At 39.2% G+C, this 24,228-nt stretch overlaps 1 protein-coding gene and 1 pseudogene across 4 annotated transcripts in view; one reads left to right on the forward strand and one right to left on the reverse strand.

Moving 5' to 3' along the window:
- LOC126215383 (protein draper) overlaps window positions 1-24,228 on the forward strand; it is a 396,618-nt gene that overhangs the window by 270,435 nt on the left and 101,955 nt on the right. For all 4 annotated transcript variants that reach the window (XM_049942079.1, XM_049942083.1, XM_049942080.1 and 1 more), the window contains exon 3: window positions 17,036-17,162. In XM_049942079.1, coding sequence (XP_049798036.1) covers window positions 17,036-17,162 — 127 coding nt within the window. The remainder of the gene's footprint in view (window positions 1-17,035; window positions 17,163-24,228) is intronic.
- LOC126215545 (5S ribosomal RNA) lies at window positions 7,024-7,142 on the reverse strand (annotated as a pseudogene).

The raw sequence follows: 24,228 nt of genomic DNA on the forward strand, positions 1-24,228 counted from the left end.
CTTAACGTCTGAGAAAGTAAAGAAATAATAATAATAATAATAAGACATGACAATGTCGCGAAAATAATACATCAACAGCTTGCCTTACAACATAAACTTTTAAAACAACAAGTTCCTACATACAAGTATGCACCACAAAATGTACTGGAGAATGATGAATACAAATTATACTGGAACAGAACCATTATAACAGATAAAACAACGCCACATAACAAACCTGACATCATACTCACCAATAAAAAGAAGAAATTAACACAACTAATCGAAATATCCATACCCAATACAACAAATATACAAAAGAAAACAGGAGAAAAAATTGAAAAATACATCCAACTGGCTGAGGAAGTCAAGGACATGTGGCATCAGGATAAAGTTGACATCATACCAATTATACTATCAACTACAGGAGTCATACCACACAATATCCACCAGTACACCAATGCAATACAGCTACATCCAACCATATATATACAACTACAGAAATTCGTAATTATTGATACATGTTCAATTACCCGAAAGTTCCTAAATGCAATATAACACATACCGTACAGTTAATAGGAAGTGACGCTTGATCAAGGTCCGCGTCACTTTCCATTCTTAACCAGACTTAACGTCTGAGAAAGTAAAGAAATAATAATAATAATCCCCGTGGAGGCCCGGGAAAAGAATAGGCCTCCGGTATGTTCTGCCAGTCGTAAAAGGCGACGAAAAGAACAAACCACTAATAGGGCTAACCCCCCTTTTAGTGTGATGAGTTGGTTCAGGACAGAACTAAAGAAGCCTCGGACAAGCGCCGTCATGGTCGGGGACGACGCTTGAACCCTATGCCCGCCCACAATGGTAACGACACTGCTAGCCAACTGGAAAATGATTTAAATCCAAATAGAGGTGTTTTTCAGGATATGCTTCCTACAACCACCCTAGAAGGAAAACAAAGGCAGAGGATGAGATGGTCAGATGAAGTTAATCGACACCTCATGTTCTGTTATTACCAAGCAACAAACCTAGGAACCAACACAACTGGATACAGATCACAAGTATACACAACATTTATTACCAGATACCCAGAATTAAAATTTTTAACAGAACAAGGACTAGCTGATCAGATCCGTGTAATAATCAAAAATAACAGGATACCCCAGTCAGAATTAGAAAACATCAAACAACAAGTACAACAAATACTGGAACAAAATAATGTGCAAACAGAAGAAGAAGAAAATACAGTAATGGACTCAAACATCCCAGAGCAAACAAACAAAGAACAACACGCATCAATTAAACAATCAGAGGAAAACGACATCTTAAGACAGCCACCAGAACAAGCACAAATAGAACACGAAGTGACACACATGTTAGATATAGAAGAAAAATTTCAGCTGACATACATAGAATACAAAGACACAAATACAGACATTAGACCATTCTTGCATAGACTGCCAAGTAACCCACAAGTCGAAACAACAATAAAAACTATCAACACAATCATACACAACAAAATAAATGAATATACAACTATGGAAGAGTTACAACTACTGGTTTATATAGGAGCACTCACTACACTAAATATACACACTAGGCAGAGATCAGAACCAACCAACACACAGAAGAAACCCACAAAACCAGCATGGCAACACAGGCTACAGATCAGAATAGAAAAACTGAGAAAGGACATCGGACAGCTAACACAATTTATAAGAAATGAAATGTCAGAAAAAAAAACGAAAAACGTTAGGTAATATCTCACAACAAGAAGCGATAGAGCAATTAGATGAGAAGAAGCAGAAATTACAAGCATTGGCCAAGCGACTTAGGAGATACAAAAAAAGTGAAAATAGAAGGAAACAAAACCAAACATTCAACGCAAACCAGAAGAAATTTTACCAGACAATAGATAACACACACATTAAAATAGACAATCCACCAAACATAACAGACATGGAACGCTTCTGGAGCAACATATGGTCAAACCCGGTACAACATAACAGGCATGCACGGTGGATACAAGCAGAAACAGACACATACAAGATGATACCACAAATGCCTGAAGTGATAATTTTGCAACATGGCGTCACCCAAGCTATTAATTCTACTCACAATTGGAAAGCCCCTGGAAAAGATAAAATAGCAAATTTCTGTCTAAAGTAGTTCACCTCAACACATTCACATCTAACTAAATTATTTAACAGTTACATTGCAGACCCATACACATTCCCTGATACACTTACACATGGAATAACTTATCTGAAACCTAAAGATCAAGCAGACACACCAAACCCAGCTAAATATCGCCCCATAACATGCCTACCAACAATATACAAAATATTAACTTCAGTCATTACACAGAAATTAATGACACATACAGCACAGAACAAAATTATAAATGAAGAACAAAAAGGCTGTTGCAAAGGAGCACGAGGATGTAAAGAGCAACTGATAATAGATGCAGAGGTGACATATCAAGCTAAAACTAAACAAAGGTCGCTACACTACGCATGCATTGATTACCAAAAAGCTTTTGATAGTGTACCCCACTCATGGTTACTACAAATATTGGAAATATACAAAGTAGATCCTAAATTGATACAGTTCCTAAACATAGTAATGAAAAATTGGAAAACCACACTTAATATCCAAACAAATTCAAATAATATCACATCACAGCCAATACAGATTAAGCGTGGAATATACCAAGGAGATTCATTAAGTCCTTTCTGGTTCTGCCTTGCTCTGAACCCACTATCCAACATGCTAAATAACACAAATTATGTATACAATATCACTGGAACATACCCACACAAAATCACACATTTGCTATACATGGATGACGTAAAACTACTGGCAGCAACAAATCAACAACTCAACCAATTACTAAAGATACCAGAAGTATTCAGCAATGATATAAATATGGCTTTTGGAACAGACAAATGTAAGAAAAATAGCATAGTCAAGGGAAAACACACTAAACAAGAACATTACATATTGGATAACCACAGTGACTGCATAGAAGCGATGGAAAAAACAGATGCCTATAAATATCTAGGATACAGACAAAAAATAGGAATAGATAATACAAATATTAAAGAAGAACTGAAAGAAAAACATAGACAAAGACTAACAAATATACTGAAAACAGAATTGACAGCAAGAAACAAGACAAAAGCTATAAATACTTATGCTGCACCAATGTTGACCTACTCATTTGGAGTAGTGAAATGGAGTAACACAGACCTAGAAGCACTCAATACACTTACACGATCACAGTGCCACAACTATAGAATACATCACATACATTCAGCAACAGAAAGATTCACATTAAGCAGAAAGGAAGGAGGAAGGGGATTTATCGACATAAAAAACCTACATTATGGACAGGTAGACAATTTAAGAAAATTCTTTATAGAACGAGCAGAAACAAGCAAAATACACAAAGCAATCACTCATATAAATACATCGGCTACACCACTGCAATTTCATAACCACTTCTACAACCCTTTAGATCACATAACATCAACAGATACGAAGAAAGTAAATTTGAAAAAGAAAACACTACATGGCAAGCACCTGTATCATCTAACACAGCCACACATCGATCAAGACGGATCCAACACATGGCTAAGAAAAGGCAATATATACAGTGAGACGGAAGGATTCATGATTGCAATACAGGATCAAACAATAACACACCAGATATTACAGCAAGCATATTATTAAAGATCCCAATACCACAACAGATAAATGCAGACTTTGCAAACAACAAATAAAAACAGTAGATCACATCACAGGCGGATGTACAATACTAGCAAATACAGAATACCCCAGTAGACATGACAATGTCGCAAAAATAATACATCAACAGCTTGCCTTACAACATAAACTTTTAAAACAACAAGTTCCTACATACAAGTATGCACCACAAAATGTACTGGAGAATGATGAATACAAATTATACTGGAACAGAACCATTATAACAGATAAAACAACACCACATAACAAACCTGACATCATACTCACCAATAAAAAGAAGAAATTAACACAACTAATCGAAATATCCATACCCAATACAACAAATATACAAAAGAAAACAGGAGAAAAAATTGAAAAATACATCCAACTGGCTGAGGAAGTCAAGGACATGTGGCATCAGGATAAAGTTGACATATACCAATTATACTATCAACTACAGGAGTCATACCACACAATATCCACCAGTACATCAACGCAATACAGCTACATCCAAACATATATATACAACTACAGAAATCCGTAATTGTTGATACATGTTCAATTACCCGAAAGTTCCTAAACGCAATGTAACATATACCGTACAGTTAAAAGGAAGTCACGCTTGATCAAGGTCAGCGTCATTTTCATTTCGAACCAGACCTAAGGTCTGAGAAAGGAAAGAAATAATAATAATACGCCTGTCAAAAACAGCACTGTTAACAAGTAAAATGGTCTATCACCCTGACTTCTAATCACCAGAGTTAGTTGCTCGACATAAAAGGGGAAATTATCTGACCACTGAAAACCAAGTAATCCAGGATGGTTCACAGTCCTCATGAGTTCGCCTCCTACGTTTACCAAAAATGCTTTTGATAGCTGCCCAACTCTGAGGTCATCTAACGCACAGAGCACGCAGGCGTTTGACTGACGATGACAGATTGGTATCTCGGTGTGAAGTCTCTCTTTCAATTTCCCCTTTGGCCGTACTGATACATGGGCGCAGCGGACCGCCAAACGGAACATCGGCTATCAACCGCCCTATAGGCACAACTAGCAGTACTAAATGGCCCCTTTCTCGGACATGTATTAGTTAATATTACTGTCGTTCAACAATTTACAGTCTTCTTAATTTTTGTATACGTAGACTTCAGTTTGTTTTAGATACTGAAAAAGTTTTAGCGCGACTGCATTTAAACTTTGCTGGCTAGAATTTTTAGAACGGAACCGACAGCAGAGCGTGACTCCTGAACTGCCTCTTTATGATTACTTGTAACTACCGTTGTTTACAATATAGTCTTGAAACTTGGTACAGCTGTCTTATTTTCTGAATGTAATAGAGTGCTGTAAGTGGAACTTTCTGTGACAAATAAAAATGGTAATTAATCTGTTACGAATAACGACGTTTTCGTTCCAAATTTGGTTTTTAGTAAATAACTTGAAAAATAAGAGATAGCTTACTGGTGCCACATAGTTAATGTTTTTACATCAGACTGAGGATACATACGAATTTTCACGTTTCTGAGTCTAATATTTAGTGCCTTCAATTTTTCGTAAAAATGTCAATTTTGACCGAAATACCGCTCTGATCATGTTGACACCTGTCACTTTTAATTGTGACCTAATTTCGCTTACTCTCATCAATTTTTAACTTTCTTTTCTTAAAATTATATACTTTTCCTGATATACCGGGTGATCAAAAAGTCAGTATAAATTTGAAGGCTAAATAAATCACGGAATAATGTAGATAGAGAGGTACAAATTGACACACATGCTTGGGATGGAATGGGGTTTTATTAGAACCAAAAAAATACAAAAGTTCAAAAAGTGTCCGACAGATGGCGCTTCATCTGATCAGAATAGCAATAATTAGCATAACGAAGTAATACAAAGCAAAGATGATGTTCTTTACAGGAAATGCTCAATATGTCCACCATCATTCCTCAACAATAGCTGTAGTCTAGGAATAATGTGGTGAACAACACTGTAAAGCATGTCCGGAGTTATGGCGAGGCATTGGCGTCGGATGTTGTCTTTCAACATCCCTAGAGATGCCGGTCGATCACGATACACTTGCGACTTCAGATAACCCCAAAGCCAATAATCGCACGCACTGAGGTCTGGGGACCTGGGAGGCCAAGCATGACGAAAGTGACGGCTGAGCACACGATCATCACCAAACGACGGGTGCAAGAGGTCTTTCACGCGTCTAGCAGTATGGGGTGGAGCGCCATCCTGCATAAACATCGTACGTTCCAGCAGGTGTTTATCAGCTAGGCTGGGGATGATGCGATTCTGTAACATATCGGCGTACCTCTCACCCGCCACGGTAGCAGTTTTACTGTCCTGCGCCATCCGTCGGACATTTTGTGAACTTTTTTTTTTTTTTTTTTGTTCTAATAAAACCCCATGTCATTCCAAGCATGTGTGTCAGTTTTTACCTCTCTATCTACATTATTCCGTGGTTTATTAAGTTTTCAAATTTATACTGACTTTTTGATCACCCGGTATATTCATTTGATCATTCTGAGAGTTTACCATGTTAACATTAATATACTTTACCATAGGACACGAGGTACTTACGGAGGTAAAGATGTGAGGACGGTGCTTGGGTAGCTCAGATGGTAGCCGGCACGATAGCTCAGCGTGTTCGGTTCTGAGAGCCGGCGGCCCTCTGTAATAAAATAACTGTGCAAAGGAATCAACGATCAACTTGAACGGGTGTCATATGACGTCCGTCCAGAACAAACACAACAAATAATAGCGAACAAAATGAAAGAAAAAGATGGTAGAGCACTTGCCCGCGAAGGCGAAGGTCCCGAGTTCGAGTCTCGGTCCGGCGCACAGTTTTAATCTGTCAGGAGGATTTACTTTAGCATAAACTGATCGAGTTTGGAAAAGTTATTCCAGTTCTTAACTTCACCCTTGGATTACAGTGCAATCCTTGGTATGTTAAGCACAGGCGCGGTATGGACGATGTGGCCCTGGTAGCAGAGAATTGGGGTAAACCCCGACTCACTCGCTCTCCTCTGTACCACTTAACAAAGATATAGCGCTTGTTTCGCCTCATCTGGAGCCGCTATTCTTTAGTTAAGTAAGTTCTCAATTGACCTCACAAGGACTGAGTGAGTGCACGTTGTGGCGACGTGTCGCTGGCAGTGATGAATTCGGGAGAGCCCCGGCACATTCGCTCGCCTCTGTACCTCTTACAGTGATACAGCGCTTGTTTCGCCTCATCCGGAGCCGCAACTATTCATAATGAAACTACTCAATTGGCCTCACGAGGACAGTGTGTACCCTGCATGCCAACGGCACTCGGCAAACCCAGACGGTGACCCATCCAAGTGCTAGCCAAGCCCGACAGCGCTTAACTTCGGTGATCTGACGGGAACATGCGTTACCACTGCGGCAAGCGCGTTGGCTTGTATACAAGTATCATGATTGATATTTTACGCCATTTGATTCATTTTTAAAGATATTTTCTATATATTCCTACAACTGATAAAAGATGAACATCAACAAAAGCAAAACGAGGATAATGGAATGTAGTCCAATTAAATCGGGTGATGGTGAGGGAATTAGATTAGGAAATGAGACACTGAAAGTAGTAAAGGAGTTCTGCTATTTGGTGAGCAAAATAACTGATGATGGTCGAAGTAGAGAGGATATAAAATGTAGACTGGCAATGGCAAGGAAAGCGTTTCTGAAGAAGAGAAATTTGTTAACATCGAGTATAGATTTAAGTGTCAGGAAGTCGTTTCTGAAAGTATTTGTATGGAGTGTAGTCATGTATGGAAGTGGAACATGGACGATAACTAGTTTGGACAAGAAGAGAATAGAAGCTTTCGAAATGTGGTGCTACAAAAGAATGCTGAAGATAAGGTGGGTAGATCACATAACTAATTATGAAGTATTGAATAGAATTGGGGAGAAGAGGAGTTTGTGGCACAACTTGACTAGAAGAAGGGATCGGTTGGTAGGGCACATTCTGAGGCATCAAGGGATCACAAATTTAGCATTGGCGGGCAGCGTGGAGGGAAAAAATCGTAGAGGGAGACCAAGAGATGAATACACTAAGCAGATTCAGAAGGATGTGGGTTGCAGTAAGTACTGCGAGATGAAGAAACGTGCACAGGATAGGGTAGCATGGAGAGCTGCATCAAACCAGTCTCAGGACTGAAGACAACAACAACAACCACCACCATTATCCCAAAAAGCACACTTACTCCAAATACTGTAAATATTTAAAACTATAAAAGCAAATACGGTGTCGTTGGCTCTTGCGTTGCGTGCTGGTGTTAGCAAAACAGGCGTTGGCGATCGGGTTATATTATATAGCATCGAATGAGAAATGCTCAATCTAATGTCCTCTATCGGTGGAAGATGCGAATTCGTCAGATACGATTTCGAAACGGAGAGCGTGAGGTTACTTGTACTGGCTTCGTTATCGTGAATTTTAAGGTCGGTCACTCATAAGGTGACCATCAGGCCACCTGCCTGTTTTTTGTATTCTGGGCAGTAGCGATTTTTGTAGCTCTATATATTTTCAACGGTAGTTCCAAGTGTCTATCTATCCAGAATTTAACAATGTTATGAAACGATTTATCGAGAATTAGATATTTATTTCACTCGTGTCGGTATATTTTATTGTTAGTTTTATTTAAGTTAGCGAAACTGTTAGACAAAGAGATTCTACACTTACCAAAGAGTAGCCACTTATCTCTTTATGCTGTCTGTACGCGCGAAGTTACAAGATATTGTATTGTGTGCTACGTAGATTAGATTAATACTTGTTCCATAGATCATGAATACGACACTTCGTAATGATGTAGTGTTAGGCTATATTGTATTAGTAAAGTTTAGTCTATTTTCTTCAAGTTGATTGACTGTATTATTAACTAGAAAACTGCCTTGGAGTGGAAAGTTGAAGATTTGTTTCTTCCCTAAAGCGGTAAAACAGTTCTTGAAATGCTTGAAAAAAAAAATGGTCCGCTTCTAGGAGAGGCTATGCTCTTTTTCTAGGAAACTGCTCTATCCTAGTTTTTTTTTAAAAATATGTTCAGTTTGCAAACAAAGTGTGTAATTGCTATGTCTGTGTCAAACTGCTTGTAGCCTGTGAGAAAAGCAGCGAATGGGCTGCTGACAACACTTCGCCAGCTCAAAGATGGGTTGAAATAATTTCTCATTTCAGGCAGGATCATATGCCATTCTCAACAAAGTTAGTACAGTTTGTCTTCTGCCTTGCTACTGAAAGAGTATTTCCTCACATGAGTACTATATGGACCAGTGATACAACCCAGTTTGCTGTAGAAACTATGAAAGACATGTTAGTGAATCAACTGAATTTTGATGAAACTTGTGTTAATTCTTTTTTCATATGCTGTTGAAGAATATAGACAGGCTGAAGAAAATTCACAGCACTAATAAATACAGCGGGTGCTCGCACTATTCCATCTCAGATGGAAGTAATAAATTATAATTCAATGTGCTTTTGTAACAAATTAACGCGATTTTTGTATTTATTACATTTACTTATGATCTTTCCCTTTTTCTTGCCAATCTCAAAAGTTGTAAAGTGTTCAGAGCTTTGATCTAGAAAATATGATCGCCTTTTCACTAATTTTCAAAATTTTTTGGTGCGTCGTGTGTTTGTTGGGAAATAATAGTAGTTTTGATGGCATTGTTTCATACTGAAATGGAGTTCCTTTAATTTGCAGGGTGAAGTTGTAGAATGGCATTTCCAGCGATGTAGTATTGCAAGATACAGATTTTGTATTTCATTTTTTGGTTCGGAGAAGAGGTCGAAGTGATGGTCTGCAGTGGTGTTATAGAGCAGAAGGCTAAGATGTTAGCCATTAACAGCGTACGACCCTGTGTTGAGATATTTTAAGAATAATTTTCTTATGAGTGATGAAGTGTACTAATCTTTTTTTTGTGAAGACTTAGCCTACATTTGTCGAAACACACTGTTGTCGGCAGACACAGTTTTTATCACAAAGTGTGTAACTGTTTTATTTATCTTGTATAAAGGTCCTCTATTCTTAATTTTCGTGTTTGTGCGTATTGTAATGTGAACGTTCTTTCAACTGGACAGTGCGGGTGGTATGCTTACATACACGCTATCTGATGAAAGGAATCGCCAAATCCACTTGAAATTGTGTAACTGTTTTCCAGTTAACTGTCACTAAAAAAACTATAACTGTGTACCAAAGATGCCATCATGTGAAACTGTATTCTGCAGTGCAGTGAACAGTGCCACAAAGTGTGACGTCTCAGTACAAATTTACGCACCCAAAACGGACTAAGTCAGTGGTTCACATCTACATGGACACTCTTCAAATCGCATTTAAGTGCCTGGCAGAGGATTCATCGAACCACGTTCACAATAATTCTCTATTATTCCAGTCTCCTACAGCACGCGGAAAAAACTAACGCCTATTTCTTTCCGTGAGAGGTCTGATTCCCCTTATTTTATTAACGTGATCATTTCTCCCAATGAAGGTCGGCGCCAACAAAATATTTTCGCGTTCGGAGGTGAACGTAGTGACTGAAATCTCGTGAGAAGATTCCGCCGCATCGGAAAACGCCTTTGTTTTAATGATGTCGACCCCAGTCCCTATATCATTTCAGTGACACTCTCTCCCCTATTTCGCGATAATACAAAAAGTGCTGCTCTTCTTCGAACTTTCTCGATGTACTCCGTCAATCTTATCTGGTAAAGATACCGCACAGCAGTATTCTAAAAGAAGACGGACAAACGTAGTGTATGTAGACAGTCTCCTTAGTAGATCTGATACATTTTCTAAGAGTCCTGCCAATAAAACACAGTGTTTGGTTAGCCTTCCCCACAACATTTTCTGTGTGTTCCTCCCAATTTAACTTGTTCGTAATTGTAATTCCTTGGTATTTAGTTGAATTTACGGCATTTAGATATGATTGATTTATCGTTTAACCGAAGTGGATGACCTCACAGTTTTCATTAGTTGTGGTCAGTTACCAATTTTTGCACCTTAGAGATATCTTTCCTAAATAGTTTTGTAATTTGTTTTGATCTTTTGATTAGTTCACTAGACTATAAACGACAGCATCATCAGCAAACAACCTAAGACGATTGCTCAGATTGTCTCCTAAATCGTTTATATAGATAAGAAACAGCAAATGGCCTATAACACTACCTTGGAGAACGCCAGAAATCACTTCTGTTGTACGCGATGACTTTTCGTCAATAACTACGAACTGTGACCTTTCACAGACCATTACCATTGAGTGCAATCAGACATTAGATAGCACCCCCGTCCCCTCCACCACATTATAACCGACTTCAGCACCTAACTAAACTGTAGAATGAAAGACTGCCCTTGGAAAACTTTTATTTTTAAAATGAAAGCTATTTTTGTGTGTGTGTGTGTGTGTGTGTGTGTGTGTGTGTGTGTGTGTGTGTGTGTGTGTTTTAGAATTAATGTTGAAGGATTTCGTGCTGCATCTCAAGTGCTATCCACAACTCCTTCTCAGAAAACAAAACTAATTATCCACACTTGTTACAAAACCAGGTTCCCCTGCATTACTCCTCTCAATTGCGGCACTTGCTTGACCTGCACACTGCCGCCCCATTTAAAATCCAACAAGTTCAGATGTGTGCACTATACTTACAGTTTGTAATTCACTTCATTGCTGCACGCCTTACTCCTGAACTGGCAGACATCGGACGACTTCACGCTTTTAATGCGTTGTGTCGAACCACTCTAATAGTAATAATAAAACTGTGTACGGCACTATAGCAACCATTATGTAGTTGCTGCTGTACCGTGCTGTCAATTAATTCGTTTATCTGTTTCGAAGTGATTAATGAAACAATTCCATTAATGCTACTAACTGAGAAACAGAAATTGTTGATAGCTTATATAATCAGTATTAGCGTCTTATAAAATTGTGATAATAGAAATGATCTTTTGAAAATAATTTAGTTTCTTGACAAACAGAATCGAGTCGTTTAATTTTTACTCCTCAGAAAATTTCGTTATTCCCTTTTTGGGCACTACTGGACTAAGTAAATGAATGTCGCACACGCGAACATGTAACACAGCACTGTACGAGTAAGAGATCTGAAATGAACTTCAACCGAACTGACCCTGATGAAATGTGCGTGTGGCTAGAGCTTCCCGTCGTGTAGGCCGGTCGCCTGGTGCGTCTTCTTAGTTGACGCCACTTCGGTGACTTGCATTTCGATGACGACGCAGTGATGCTGAAGACAACACAACAGCCATTCCCCTATCGGAGAAAAACTCCGACCCGGCCGGAAATCGAACCAGGACCTCTAGCATAGCATTTTGCGCACTGATCACGCAGCGTGGGGGCGGACTGGCCTGATGATAATTTATGATGCAATGCTTGACTGTAAATAATACTAGTTTGTCCTAACAGTGGTATAAAACTGCCCGTGACGAACTTTCGTGTCGTACCTTGTGCCAAGGGAAACTCGGTACTGCTCGAAAATGGTGGATGTTAAAATGCAGCACAGCAGAAAACAAGCTAAAGAAAACCTTTCCCAAGTGCAGAACAAGGAAAAGGAACTACACGAAGCGCATCATACTTTAAGTAACTGTTTCTGCAAAGCGCAGTGCGGTGACACTCGATGAAAAATAAAACGTTAGTAATGGGGCAGTGAAAGAAACTGAACGTACTGACTCAAGTGACTAGCACTAAAAAAAATAAAAAGAAAAAAGCTGTATTGTGAAACAGTTTTAATAATTACAACAGTCTTTAGAAAATTCACTTCTTATATAAAAAAAGTATAACTCTGGCATGTATCTCGTTAGTGAAATGGTAAAGGTGTGGTGAATCTGTGACTGAGTCCAAGGAATGTGAGCAGATAATTTTGTTTCATCTTGTCTCGATAACAAAACTAACCGACCAAAATCAGTAAGGAGAAATCACATCGAAAATTTTGCCTTTCTTAAACTCAACATAATTTATGCGCGAGCGTGCAACACAACGGCAACATTACTTGAATTTCTTCACTCTTCTAAAATCAGTCTTTATAAACCAATATTTCTGAAACACAACATCCTCTGTGTGCGCATCTGTGTATTGTGCTACGGTAGTTATTTTCCCAAACCACTTAGTAGCGTAACAGACACCAGATTTTAGTCACTCACTACGGTTACATGAAACACGTCTCCGAAAAACGAAAACCGAATTTGGGATACCGCTTTACGCTCTTGTGTTTAGATGTTAAGGTCTGAAGTGGATTTACTGGCCGTATGGCACCTGGAAAACAGCTGTCCCATCTTCTTATTTAGTCCGCACCTTCGCTGTTTCTCTTGATTTATTAGAGGTAGACAGTTTTGGCTCGGTCTAACATTCCTTTTTCTCCATCACTACAAAATACGTCACCCCATCCATATTAGTCGAAAAGACGCAATCTGTCAATCCAAGCAAGTTTCAAAAACGGTTGTGCTTTTACATAGGAGAGAAAGTCGATTGTGGAAGAGGAAAACCGGCAGCTAGAAATGGATTTCCAGACCCGATTTTGGAGTGTTTACAAGACCAACCAGTAAGCCATGTGCATGAAAGCCAATGAAATAGACGCAACACGGCGAACTAGAGTGTGAATGTGACATTTTATTAGTTCTCATCAGCTAAATCACTAAGGTTAGTTGGCCGGCCGGGGTAGCCGAGCGGTTCTAGGCGGTACAGTCTGGAACCGCGCGACCGCTACGGTCGCAGGTTCGAATCCTGCCTCGGGCATGGATGTGTGTGATGTCCTTAGGTTAGTTAGGTTTAAGTAGTTCTAAGTTCTAGGGGACTGATGACCTCAGAAGTTAAGTCCCATAGTGCTCAGAGCCATTTGAACTAAGGTTAGTTGGGGGGTAACCGGATTAGGTTTTTCTTTCATAAAAATATGAGAGTAATTTCATTTCAGAAATTTGGCAGCACTGAAGAATTATGGCATCGGCCGTCATTAATCAGTTGCCTGTTTCTGATCGTCTGACTTTCGTGAGGCACTTTTTTCATTTCTGTAACAGATTTACACCACGTTATAATGCTACGGTCAATTTTGCGAAATATTGTAAGTATGGTATGGCCTGCGCGTACTACTGCCGTTATGAAATACATATTCGCAATTGCGAATATGGACAACCATCGGCTGTACAACGGAATGACAATGACAGTTTTTGCCGGACCGGACACGGACCCCGATTTCCCGCGTATTGCGAACTGTCGCCTTACAATTTGGGCTATCTGTGCAAGACTCACGGGCAAACCTAAACTTTCATATGTCTTCAACTATGTGTCGACAACCTGCCCGTATACATCCATTGTGTATGTTCCCTCACAGGCAAGACATTTTACTTGAAAGTCGTTTGCCCTGTGTCGGCAGATAAGTACAATATTGCAGTGCCTGTGGTATTTCGAAAACGATGCAAAGTTCCTATGGAGGCGCATGCACGTCCAAAGGAACAGGCACTGCAGTGACTACAGCCGTTATGAAGTCCGTTAAATGTATTCGCAGTTTGTCGACATGTGGTTGACGTGTCTGGCCGTCAGTCGTGTACGGATAGCCAAATAGTAGCAGCACGGTAGCTCAGTGTGTTCGGTCAGAGAGATAACTGTCATCTGCAATAAAAAAGAAAAAAAAACTAGGTAACTGGTTCAATGATGTACTTGAACGGGTGTCATGCGACGTCCGTCTCGAATAAATGCAACGACGAATAACGAAAAAAATGAGATTAAAAAAAAAAGAAAGTATGGTAAGGTGAACGTTCGCGATAAGCGGGAATTCCGGATTCGAGACGCGGTCCGGCGAAAATTAGCGTTGTCGTCATCCCATTCTACAGCTGATGATTGTCCATATTTGCAATTGCGAATACACTTCATGTACGGATTTTTCAGTCCGCTCTCTAACCCAGTATTCACTCTCAACGATGTGAAGACCCGCCATAAAGAACACTAGGTTCGAATTCCACGTTAAACTGTGGGTTCCCTTTCCCCGATTGGATAACTGCCGAAGTGACATCGATTTGAAAGACCAGCCCAGTGGACCGCACTGAATTATTATGCGATATCATCAGTACTGCAGTTAATGTAGCACAAATTATACGCATAATCTAACCCTGACACATTACTGCTAGCACGTGCTATGAGCTTTACCCTATGCAAAGTATAATGAACGAGTAATGATGACAATCTCTTTGAGTGTGATCGTTACATAGTTCTTCTGTTTTGAAATTTGAACACTATCGGACTGGTTTTCTTTTAGTAGCTAAGATACATGAAGGAAGCACCCAGTACACAAATATACTGATACATATTGGCATTTTTTTAAATTATTGATGGGTTAAAGTTAATATGGTCTCAAGTGCTGTTGGTAGGGTGTATACGATCGAAGGTAAACACAATAGAGAGATGTAGCATTCTCATAATACCAAGTAATTTCGTTGTTCCTTGTCAGAAAATTGGCTTTCAAATTAACAACTTTGATTGGCAGTAATAGACTTTGAGGCTGTTTAAACTTAGGGCTCAAAAGAAAAAGCTACCATATTGCTTGAAGTCATATATTTTCATTACTCAGATAATTTCTAGTGGTAAACAACTGCAATCCTTACAGGGAGTATGTCCCAAGGGAACTAAAAGACCAATTACTGAGTGGGGTACACTTTAACCATTGAGTAGTTAAATCTACAGAAAAACTTTGTGACTTGTTATGGAATGTTTTTGCTGTTTAAATTGTTTCACCAAAATATTTTAAAGAACATAGTTCTTATTATAAGAAACAGCAATCTATAATTATTATAAATAAACTGGAAGCAGTCTTGATCGCACTTTTTTTTAAAATGTGGTGATCGGTTTCGATCGTATTATAAGATCATCTTCAGACCATAGATGTCTGCTGGAGACAGTGCACATAGCAACCCTCTAGCTTGTTTGAGGCTGGTGGTGTACTGGCTTCTTCGAAACAAAATTGTCAGAAATGATTGTCTGGTGACCAGAAATGTATGGAAGTGGCTTGTGAACTGACAGAAAACTAAAGAAGAATGGAAAGTGTTTGAAATGTGGTGTTAGAGAAGGATGCTGATAAGAAATATCAAGCCTCTATAAGAAATTTCAAGGACCTCTGCAGAATTGCTGAGGAAATCAGTATGTGGAAAACAGTGATCACAAGAACAGACTGATAAGACATGTTAAGACAGCAGGGAATAAATTCTGTTGTGCTAGGGGAAGCCTCAGAGGGGAGAAACAGATTCAAATACATCCAACATATAATTGAAAACATTGGCTGCAAGTTCTACTCTGAGACAAAGATGTTGGCACGGAAGAGGAAATTGTGGTGAGCAGCTTCAAATCAGTCAGAAGGCTGATGACCCTCAAAATAAAAGTTCTGTAGTGGCAGAAGAAACCCTCACTATTATTATTACATTCAAATCTATTGAGCACATTGTCTCTTCAACGTTAGAATCAAATCATTTACAATTTCTTTCAATCACTGGGGTTTTGTTTCAAGCAAGATGAAATATTTTTGTTATGTTATTAAGCAACATACCGAGCAAGGCGGCGCAGTGGTTAGGCACTGGACTCGCATTCGGGAGGACGACGGTTCAATCCCGTGTCCGGCCATCCTGATTTAGGTTTTCCGTGATTTCCCTAAATCACTCCAGGCAAATGCCGGGATGGTTCCTCTGAAAGGGCACGGCTGACTTCCTTCCCCATCCTTCCCTAATCCGATGAGACCGATGACCACGCTGTCTGGTCTCCTTCCCCAAACCAACCAACCAACAATTAAGCAACATGCATATTTAGAAAAACTGAATGTAACATAAGAAAATTTTAATCCAACTTTAATCAATTTGATCTAGTTTTTCTGTTTTTTTTTTTTTTAAGTTATTCATGATAAATGCGAGGAAGGTTACTTCAAAATGCTGTAGCTTATCCAGTCTGTATCATTATCAAATTGTGCTTGAAATATGTAACTGAACATGTTGCTGTTCACAAAGAGGATACACAAAGATATGGAAGGGAATTTTCTACTAAAGGCACAGAAAGGAAATAAATATTTTTAAGTTACTCTTTTAATCCCCACTAGGTTTTTTTTCTTCTGAAGAAGTCAGTCATCAGACAAGTTTGATGCAATCCACACCCATTAGTATATAACACTGATTTACAGTTGGATACAATACGTAATAAGGGAAATGTGAGCAGTTATACTTACTATTATCATTGTAAGGGAAGACCTGGATTCATAACATGTAGATAAATGTTATTTTTATTGCCTTTTTGATGTCCGTTGCTAATTACAGGTTTGTTTGAAATGTTTCAGGTACACGACGACGGTGAGAGTATCTGAGCACAAGCCCTACCAGGTGAGAGAGTACACGTGGTGCTTCAACTTCCCGCCAAGATGCTCAAAGTATAAGGTCAACTTCAAGACTGTCTACAAGACTCAAGTAAGTTTCTATGATATTTAGAAAAGCTCATTGCTAAGTAAGAGTGCTACATGAAATCTAGTACAGAGCATATGTTTATCCACTTATTTATTCATTTGTCTTGAGACAGTCTCCATTCATGGATTTAGTCAAAACATACACTATATTTATGTATTCAGTTTCAAGCAGTTGGTTTTCCAACTGAGCTGACGACCTTCTGTGATCCCAAAAACTTCTACTACCTACAGTTCTTTTGTTTGAGAAGACTATTTTTCATAGCTTGTGGAGTTATATGAGAACTGTATATAGGGCCTACCAAGTCTTGTCAAAATTCAAAGGTAATTAATTTGCCTTCAACCATCTCTTGATGGTTTTTGAATATTCATTATCCGCCTTTTCAGCAAAGGGACAGGTACTCCTTTTTACACTTAGGTGTCAAGTCGTGGAATACCTCCTAATATCATGTCAGACCTCCTTTTGCCTGGCATAGTGCAGCAGCTAGACATGACATCAACTCCGAAACTCATTGGAAGTCTCCATTATGGAGCCACCACCAGCTTACACAGCGTCTTGTTGACAACCCAGGTCTGTGGCTTCATGGGGTCTGCACCATACTGGACCCCTACTCTTACCAACTGAAATTGGGACTCATCTGACCAGCTCATGGGTCCAGCCATTATGGTCACTAGCCCAGGAAAGGTGCTGCAGCCCATGTCATGCTGTTAAGAAAGGCACTTGTCTGTTGTTTGCTGTCACAGTCCATTAACGCCAAATTTCACCACTCTGCCCTCGTGGATATATTCGTTTCAAATCCCACATCAATTTCTGTGGTTATTTCATACAGTGTTACTTGTATGTTAGTTATCCGTGGTGGTATCCACTGTCTTATCCATGGCGAGAGCTAATGCCTGAAGTTTGGTATTCTTAGCATGTTCTTGACACTGCAGATATCAGAATATGAATTCCCTAATGATTTCCAAAATGGAATGTATCGTGCGACTAGCTCCAACTAGCAATCTGTGTCGAAAGTGCGGCCATAATCACATCAGAAACCTTTTCACATGAATCACTTGAGCACAGATGACAGTTCCCCAATGCACTGCCCTTTTATACCTTTTGTATGCAGTACTGCCATCATCTTTATACGTGCGTATCACTGGCCGATGATTTTTGTCACCTCAATGTATTACAGTACTTGTATAGTATGCAAAGAGGACGTATTTTGCATCTTCTGAAACTGCAAGTGTAAGATCATTTATGTATACGAGAAACAACAGAGGGTCCAGAATAGTTGGATTCACAGACCTTGACAGTGTGCTGATGACAGATAGCTTATTAAGGTTGGCACACACAATATGATTAACTTTTTTCAGGGAAGATTGAGATAAAAAAATTTAAAAAAACACCATAGTCAAAATGAAATAGCTCTTGTGAATAAATTCTCTCTCTCTCTCTCTCTCTCTCTCTGTCTCTCTCTCTCTCCCTCCCTCCCTCCCTCCCTCCCTCTCTCTATCATTGCCAGTGGCTTCATGCCAACAGTACAGCTGTGTAAAGACACATACAATGTGACAGCAAAGCCACATGGCCACTGCGTCATTTAAGCTGTTGTCTTATGTCAGTGTTTTGTTGCTTGCATATTTGAAACCAACATTAGTCACAGTAAATGCACGTCACTTGAAGACCATCTGCTAAATGCCACTTCTGTGAGTAATACAACAGTATATTTATAAGTTGATGAAACACACTGACAGGAACTTTGACCTGACAAATAAATTTTTTACAGTACAGCATGTTTGGTTCTGACCATTTTTTTGTCAGCAGATAAGAGTGCTGCTTTCACTTGTGTGGCTTTGCAGCTCATTTTATAAGAAACGAGTGATACTGGATTAGCTGGAGATTTCCCTTATACAAGAGTTGCACAGTGAAACTGGAAAATTTGAAGTAATAAGAAAAACTTTCAGGTTCAGAATTTGTTGCACAGTAATGGAAACTGTTTCAGGTATCACTTTTTTAAAAAGAAAGGCAGTCCAATGCTATCCATTTAGCTGCACACAAACAGGTAGCTGTCACTGTAGGTTTTGCAAAAACTGTCTCTGAGCACTATGGGACTTAATATCTGTGGTCATCAGTCCCCTAGAACTTAGAACTACTTAAACATAACTAACCTAAGGACATCACACACATCCATGCCCGAGGCAGGATTCGAACCTGCGACCGTACCAGTCGCGCGGTTCCGGACTGAGCGCCTAGAACCGCTAGACCACTGCGGCCGGCTGTAGGTTTTGCACAATGCATCACAATCGTCAGCTAGGATGTTGCAGATTTTCTGTTCAGTCTGAGTCTTGAGCAGAGCTATGATTCTCAGTTTAGTCTGGTACATGATACTCTTCTGATATCCCTGGGAACACAAGTAATAGGCTGAAATGTCTGGGTACAGGGGTAGCCAAATGAGGTAGCCATTCTTCAAAAATTTGCAATCCCCAAGCAAATTTCTTACTGCTGGTGTAGTCTCTCTCTCTCTCTCTCTCTCTCTCTCTCTCTCTCTCTCTCTCTCTCTCACACACACACACACACACACACACACACACACACACACACACACACAGAGAGAGAGAGAGAGAGAGAGAGAGAGAGAGAGAGAGAATAGGCTCTATAAAGTTGAAACCATTTTGTGCTGAATGTCAAGATTTGGAGATGTCTGGAACCTAAAAGACAGATATGTCTCTAATGTTTTGACATAATGTTCAGATGTCACATTAACAGTAGTGTCTTGTTCATCCTTAAAAAAATAATTTATTAGCCCATGAGATTATACTGCACTCTGTGTAGTGTGGTTAATGTTGTACTGTGTTATAGACACTGGTGTAGCTGAGTGTGGTGCCCATAGCCCAGTGTTGGAAGACCACCTTATTTGGGTAACTATGACATGAAAATTAGACCTCCAAAGATTTTAAATGAAGTTTGCATCCCCACTGACTTCAGCCAACATTTGTTCACAAATTTGCAGCTACAGGACACAGTCATTAGGATTGAGTATTGGCACTCTTGGAAGTTTGTACAAATATAATTAAAGCTGATGGAGTATTCCTTAATGCAGAGCTGCAATGATTAGGCATGTTTTCACTTCAGAAGATGAAGACTTCTTTATATGGGACCTCACAAGGCATTGATGCAATTAATCAGAAGCATATAGCTAAGGTAGAATATTCCAAATTTTTAGGTGTGTCCATTGATGAGAGATTAAATTGGAAGAAACACATTGATGATCTGCTGAAACGTTTGAGTTCAGCTACTTATGCAATAAGGGTCATTGCAAATTTTGGTGATAAACATCTTAGTAAATTAGCTTATTACACCTATTTTCACTCGTTGCTTTCATATGGCATCATATTTTGGGGTAATTCATCACCGAGGAATAAAGTATTTATTGCACAAAAACGTGTAATCAGAATAATAGCTGGAGTCCACCCAAGATCATCCTGCAGACATTTATTTAAGGATCTAGGGATATTCACAGTAGCTTCTCAGTATATATACTCTCTTATGAAATTTGTTATTAACAACCAAACCCAATTCAAAAGTAATAGCAGTGTGCATTACTACAATACTAGGAGAAAGGATGATCTTCACTATTCAAGATTAAATCTAACTTTGGCACAGAAAGGGGTGAATTATACTGGCACTAAAGTCTTTGGTCACTTACCAAATAGTATCAAAAGTCTGACAGATAACAAACAAGTATTTAAGAAGAAATTAAAAGAATTTCTGAATGACAACTCCTTCTACTCCATAGAGGAATTTTTAGATATAAATTTAAAAAAATAAAATAAAATAAAAAAATAAAAAACCACAAAAATGAAAAAGTTGTTATATTAACTTAAGTATGTTGTTAAATTAACTTAATTATATCATGTATTGGAAAATTTGACTCGTTCCACATCATTACGAAATATCGTATTCATGATCCATGGAACTAGTATTAATCTAATCTAATGATATTCTGGGAGGCACTTGGCAGTAGTGTGACCCACTAGGCTTTTTGCTTCAGAAGTGAACCAGTCAGTTCAAAGTTCCAAACCTGCATCTCTGCTCTGCTGTAATGCCAAAGTTTGACCATGGGACACGGTTTGATAGTGGCACTGAAACACTCACTGAGAAGCTGTCTTCCATATTACTGTCTTGTGTAGTGTAGTGTCTCAAATAAAGAACACAAATTTTAATTGAATGATAAAACATGTAGGAACACTTAATTTATTTGAAAATTTGTAGTATTATTATGTCAGCATGAAACACAAAGACTGCAATTAAACATGGGGGAAAATAATCGAGCAAATGTTCTCCACAGCTTCATCTGCACACATCCATTTATGTTAAACAAAATGCAGATATGGTGACAGCTCCCTCTGTGATGTCCATTCCTGCTGCACAGTTTGATGGTTTGCCCTCAGCTGTTCATGCTAATATACTCTAGACGAGCCTCTTTGTCTCTGAATGACTGCTGCAGTCTGCATCCATTTGAACTAGCTTCATGTCTTCATGCTTCAGTCTCCCTCTACAATTAGTTCCCTCCCCCCCCCCCCTCTCTCTCTCTTTCTTTCTCCCCTCCCCCCCCCCCCCCCCCCGTCTCCCTCCCTCCACCTCTCTCTCTTTGTTTTACTCTCTTTTCTCCCATCTGTTACCAAATTGATGATATGAGGGTGGTTTGAAAAGTTCCCAGAATCACCACAAGAGGTCAGCACCAATGCAACGATTTGTTCACATGATATTCATTGGACTGTTGCCTGTAAACACGTGCTATGTCAATGCTTTCAGAAGAGAGCTGTGGCGGTGACATGGCTGTGTTGTTATTCTCGCATAGTGATTTGCGAAGATGGAAAAAATCGAGATTCGAGCACTGATTAAGTACTTCTTAAAGAAAGGTATGAAAGAAAATGCATTCATGGTGATTTCCAGAATATACTGGGGGACCGTGCTCCTTCATATTCAACTGTTGCCAAGTGGACAAATGAATATAAATCTTATCGGGAGAGCTTAGGTGATCAGCACAGGGATCAGTCAAGATGTGTCACTATTCCAGCAATCATTACAAAAGTGCAGAAAATAGTCATGGAGGATCACCAATTGAAAGTGCGTGTGAAATTGCTCATGCTTGCCAGATGTCATCACATTTTAACTGGAGAATTTGAAATCAAAATATAACTGCCACAACTCTTGACGCTGGATCGAAAACACACGAGAATGGACATATCGGAACAATGTTTGGCCCATTTTAGGAGAAATGAACAAGAGTTTTTGCACCGGTTTGTGACCACAGATGAATCTTGGGTGCAGTATTATACCCCAGAGGCAAAACAACAGTCAAAGCACTGGAAACATGCTGATTCTCCGCCACCAAAGAAATTCCTTTGGCGGGAAAGGCCGTGGAATCAGTTGGAAACAATTACTGGTGAATACTATGCTAACCTCCACACAAAAAGGCCAGGTTTAGCAAGAAAGAAAATCATCTTCCATCAAGGCAATGCGCGCCTGCACACATGTACCGTCCCCGTGGCAAAATTACACGAACTGAGGTATGAATTGTTGCCACACACACCTTATTCACCTGATATGGCTCCATCAGACTTCCATCTCTTCCCAAAACTGAAAATTTTTCTTGGTGGATGAAGATTCGCTTCAAACGGAGAATTGGTAGCCGGAGTTGACAACTATTTTGCAGGCCTGGAGGAAACTCATTTTCGAGATGGGATCAAGGCACTGGAACATTGTTGGACCAAGTGCATTAATCTACAAGGAGACTACATTGAAAAAGTAAAACTTCAGGCATGTAAGTACTTCTTTTCTATTCCATTTTGAGAACTTTTCAAACCACCCTCGTACCTCGATGCCACAGCAGGTGTCCTGTCAAAGGATTCCTTCCTTCAGTCAAGTTGCACCATAAACTTTTTCTTTCACCGGTTTAATGCAGTACATTCTCATGAATTATTTGATCTATCATCCAGTCTTCAGCACTCTTCTGTAGCACCACATTTCAAAAGTTTCTCTTCTCTTTGTACCTGAACTGCTTATAGTTCACCTTTCACTGTTGTACAGGGCAACACTCCAGACAGATACAGTGTGATTATAATCAAACTTTCATTACTTGAGCCAGTGTAGTGGAAAACTATTTACCATTTGGGTATGTAACTTCATAGGAATGATGTTCAGGCCATGCACTGCAAGATTTGCATTGTTAGTAGTGTTAGTGTCATGACTTGCCATCAGGCCCCGATCCTATTACGGCGACTTAGCTTCGGAATACAAGTATCAGTGTGCATTGCAGTTGCAGACAGTCAACGTGAGTCTGGGTGAGGTGAGCAGGGCCTTACTAATAAAACTTTTTTACCAAAACAACAACAATAGTACTTCTGCTCTTCGCGAGTATCAAGGAATATGGAGATGTCCTTGTTTTGCTTCCAGGATCAAAGAACATGATTTGGAAGTTAGAATTATTCCTGGGAGAGGCAAATTGGTCAGTTTTTTTTTGCAAGATATTTCAGGCAGCTGTAGAGTAATCTTTAGCACAGAATGGTCATCAAATTGAGCAACATTTGTAACCTGGAATGTAAACATGGTATGCAAGTAACAAATGTTACCATCTAATGTGAAAATTAAAATATGGTTCTTTCAGTGATTTATTCATTATTTCTCTTCTGCATGTTGTTACAAATGTTTCCACAAAGTTTCATTGCTCAGTAATCACTTGTTTTTCATAAGGTCCTTTCAAGTAGCAAAAGTTTAATTGTAACCACCTTTACCTTGAGAAAAGACTCTCTAAAACTTACGTTAACAAATTCCTGGTTCTTGAAGTGCTTTTCTTTCTATCACCAATCTACATTTCATATTTTCTCCACTTTTTCCATCATCAGTTACTTTACTGCCCGAATAACAAATTATAGTGTCTTTTTTTCCAACTTTTTTTTCCAATCTAATCCTGGCATCATCCTGTGATTTGACTACATGCTGTTACCTTTGTTTTAATTTTGTTGATATTAATCTTAATAACCTCTTTTCAAGAACTATCCATTACATCCGACTGCTTTTCCTAGTC

This window comes from Schistocerca nitens, chromosome 12 (genome assembly GCF_023898315.1).
Source record: "Schistocerca nitens isolate TAMUIC-IGC-003100 chromosome 12, iqSchNite1.1, whole genome shotgun sequence".
NCBI lineage: Eukaryota > Metazoa > Arthropoda > Insecta > Orthoptera > Acrididae > Schistocerca > Schistocerca nitens.